This window comes from Cenococcum geophilum (genome assembly GCF_001692895.1).
Source record: "Cenococcum geophilum 1.58 unplaced genomic scaffold K441scaffold_47, whole genome shotgun sequence".
Lineage (NCBI taxonomy): Eukaryota > Fungi > Ascomycota > Dothideomycetes > Gloniales > Gloniaceae > Cenococcum > Cenococcum geophilum.
The window spans coordinates 698015-701892 of record NW_027137605.1 but is presented as its reverse complement, the minus strand read 5'-3'; the positions used below and the strand labels follow the sequence as shown (position 1 = coordinate 701892).

At 49.2% G+C, this 3878-nt stretch overlaps 1 protein-coding gene across 1 annotated transcript; it reads right to left on the bottom strand.

Moving 5' to 3' along the window:
- Positions 1–2644: 2644 nt before the first annotated feature.
- Positions 2645–3452, bottom strand: K441DRAFT_241278 (uncharacterized protein; the record flags this gene model as incomplete). The annotated part of the gene is made up of 1 exon (XM_067640717.1): positions 2645–3452. A coding segment is annotated over exon 1 (575 nt), but the record flags the coding sequence as incomplete, so codon positions are not given.
- Positions 3453–3878: the final 426 nt, after the last annotated feature.

The following is a 3878-nucleotide window of genomic DNA, read 5'->3' as shown; positions in this document are numbered from 1 at the left end:
CTCTACTGCTGCTTCTTGCGGCACTAGGGGACGGAGCTGCTATTCTACGACGCGACGACCCTTCTCCAGAGGTGAAGAAGGCTTTGGAAGATGCTGGGGTCGATGTCAGCAAGCAAGTGGCCAAACCAAAGAATGTAAGTTGTATCCTCCGTTCCAATCATGTACATTGAAGAAAGGAGACGTGATGAGCATTTTGCTTGGGGGACCGTAAGCTATCATAGCTACCATGGCAGAAAGTCCTCATAGTATGTAATGAACAGTACACTGACTACAAAGCAGAAAGTTGAGCAAGTGCTCTCAATCGGCGACTCGTATTCGGCAGGCATTGGAGCCAACGGCGCGCCCGATGAATGGGGATTTACCAATTGTTCTAGGTACGCGGGCGCTTGGCCTGTATTGCTCAGCGAGAAGGACGAATGGAAAGACTTTGGGAAAGACGGTCAAAAACCATCTCTTACCTTCGGCCCATGTTCAGGCAACGTTATGGTGGACGTACGCGAAAACATGCTCGAGCAGGGCGATGCAAAAGATACCAGCCAGATGGGAATCCATGATTGGCCCTATACTCCGATTGGAAAGCCACAGATTGCAGTCATGACGATATCCGGCAACGACGTAAAGTTTTCCGGAATCGTTAATGATTGCGTGTTCAGGTATTGGCCTAAGATGGGCTGCGACCAGCGGTTAGCGGACTCGAAGAGGATTCTTGAGAGCCCCGAGTTTAAACAGGAGCTCCGGCTCACTTACGCTAAAGTTATTGGCGCTGGAAGACAAGCAGGGGGTGCGGATCCACCCGAAAGCTTCCAGCTCTACGCGGGTAAGTGTCGTAACTCTAAAATATTCAAGACGTCTTACTGATATTCATTAATTTCAGGCGGCTACATCGGACTGTTTAATCATGACGACGGCGATTGCGATCACGTATATTGGAACGCCGACCATGGCTGGTGGACTTACAAGCAGTGGATCACTACTTCGCTTAGGAAGCAGTTTAATGATTTAGTTAACAAGCTCAACGGACTCATTAAATCGGTAGCCGAGGAGCTTGGGCCCTGGGGTGTCGTCTACGTCGATGGCTACAATGATGGATTTAACGATCACCGCTTCTGTGAACACCGCGAACCGAAGTGCATTCATGAACGCGCCCACCAAGACAATGATGTGGACACCAAGATATGGTCGTACCAAAGTCCCTGGGATGAGGGTCGTCATAATCCTCCCCTCAATGACGGCGAGGGTAAGAATCGACCCGATATATGCACTAAAGATGCGGAAAACGAGCAGGCTCAGGACGATGCCAAAGATGACACCGACATATTCGAGAAAATTGCAGACCTTCTAGTCCCCAACCCAGACGAACGCCAAAAAATGAGAGACAACAAGGATCTAGCTCCATGGAATGTCAGCGAGGGCAACTGGGACCAATATGATGATGTGTTTGCGATGATGAAGGACCGGCTGAAACTCCATGATGACCCGACCAAGGTGAAGTGGATTGACGACTGGACATACCGTATGTTCCATCCGAAGAAATCTGGCTACCAGTTCTTCGCCAACAGCTGGATGGACAAGATCAAAGCAAACCGAAAGGAGGAAGAACCTCCACAAGATCCCCCAGAAGATCCCAAACCGACCAAGGCCATGGCTTTTCTATGAGCACAACATTGGAGACCCTGTGGGATGCTTCGATAGGGGGGGTGCGTGACAATTTGAAGAGTCTATATCGGAGAAGCAAGATATGCCCGACTAGCCCTCAAACCCAGAGATCAACCGTGAGGACTTTGACGAGCCTTCAGTACTTCCCAAAGGTTGCTACTATAGGAACGATGGTACCAACGCGGGCAGACTGTTTTGTCCCGATTTACCAGGGGGGGTGTCAATTGTAAGGAGCACGAGGATCGCAAGAAGCCAGAGAAAACGTATGAATGCGGAGATGAGGGGCGCCGGCGCGCGGCTGTCGTTTGTGAGTGGTAGTGGTACACTAGAGGGAAGTAGAATTCAGGTTGGGAATCCGGAGGACCTGAGGGGGAGTTTTCTTACTTTACATTGTTTTTTGCTCGCTACGCTAAGCTATAGCGCCTTTCCTTGCTTTGTATAAGATCTCTTACATTTCACGTCTCTTATCATTCATCGCGCAATTAGAATACTATATCCGAATTAGAACGTCTAGATACTCCTAGAAGATTAAGATATACTATCTAGGCACGCATTATCCACAATGAGGTAACGTGTCAACCCGGCAACCAGTACCATAAAGACTGCGGCGGTGTCATAGGAGAGAGATATTCGTCACAACAGGGCAACCACAAGAGACCGCCCTCCGATCCTGAAACATTAGAAGAGCCTACCACTTTACTGCACACGTAAGCCTGTTCCTCGCGAGGAAGCGAGACAGGGAACCATTGACTGATGTTTGCAGATGTGCATCTGGAAGAAGATTCTTTGTACGGGAAGGGGGGGAACTTGCCAGCATGAGTTTAGAAGGTTTCGACACCAAGATTGTGGAGGACACCTCGGCTTCAGGTTGGAACGTGAAGGCTTGTGTCAAGCCTGTGCCTGACAGTGACGGTAATTACCGCATGTCCAGCCCTTAAAGATCCTAGTCAAAATACAACTCACGCGCCTTGCACGCGTTTATGATGGTCGCAACTGTGCAATCATAATACTGGTTCCGTGGTAAAATGCCTGATTTGTGCCGCATGAGCCACAGTATGTTAGCCAATCAAATCGCGATTTAGAGCTCCTTTGCATTTGAATTATTAGGCCCCTCTTTTCCAGATGTTCGCCACACTGCGCACACTGTTCGCCTTTCGACTCCATGTAAGCAACACCTCTCTCAAAGGTATACAGCCAAAGATTACTTCCCGTGATATTCTGACAAAGACTCAGCCTGTTGTCGATATTGTCCAGGCCCAGAAACCTACGAGGGTTGCTGTATTTCTTAGAAGATAATCGCCCTTGTATCCCAACGCATACGATGAGGTCGTGCAGAAGACATGCTCTACTCTCGATGTCTCTTATAACGAAAGCTGCTACAAGCTCCTTGCGATCCAAAAGTGGCAACAGCTGACAATCTTGGTTTTCGATATTTTCAATAACGATTACGACGTGTCCACTGCCCACCACAAGGCGAACCTTCCTGTCCTTGTCGACTACGGAAAAAGGCTCTCCTACGTCAGAGTTGCGAGCCCCGAACTCCGAGAGCGCATCAATATCCATGTCGCGAACCAACACAACTATAACGGCTAGGACGGAAAGCCACCGTATTTTGAGGATTAGATGGGTTCAGTGCCACCGAAGTATGATAATCCTCGCGACACCTCGATGTCGTGAGAATGAATTGAACATCGTCTTCATGATAAACGCCGGGCCAGCGGGAGATCCCTTGACACTGGGAAAAGTGATTATCATATAGGCAGTTACTGAGTTATGCCGGGATAAATATCTTTCGCTAGTTGCTTGGAGAGAGAAAAGTGTATCTAGGCTCCTATGGTGTACGCCCCCCGATCCCACTAATGAACAATTCACGTCCAGCGACGGTCGGCTCGCGCTCGTAGGCAACGCTGTAGAATTTATGAAGATATTTCAGATGACGGCCGCGGCTAGCTTAGGTCCCAGATCTACAACTAGAACATCTAGCTACTCATAGGGACCAACTTGTTCCCAAACAACACAAGAGTTCGCCCTCACTTCTTTCCACAGCCTCTGGACCTCAGTCTGAGCCTTGCTGATCGTCTTCTAGACTGGCTTGCAGATGTTCGTATTCGTTTGGAGGACGGCTTAGGCGAAGCGCAGGAGGATGGGACTTCCTCTTCTGGAGGCCGCTTTTGTTTCTTGCCCCGCTTGTGACACTTGTGGCTATCAGTATTGGCCAGAAA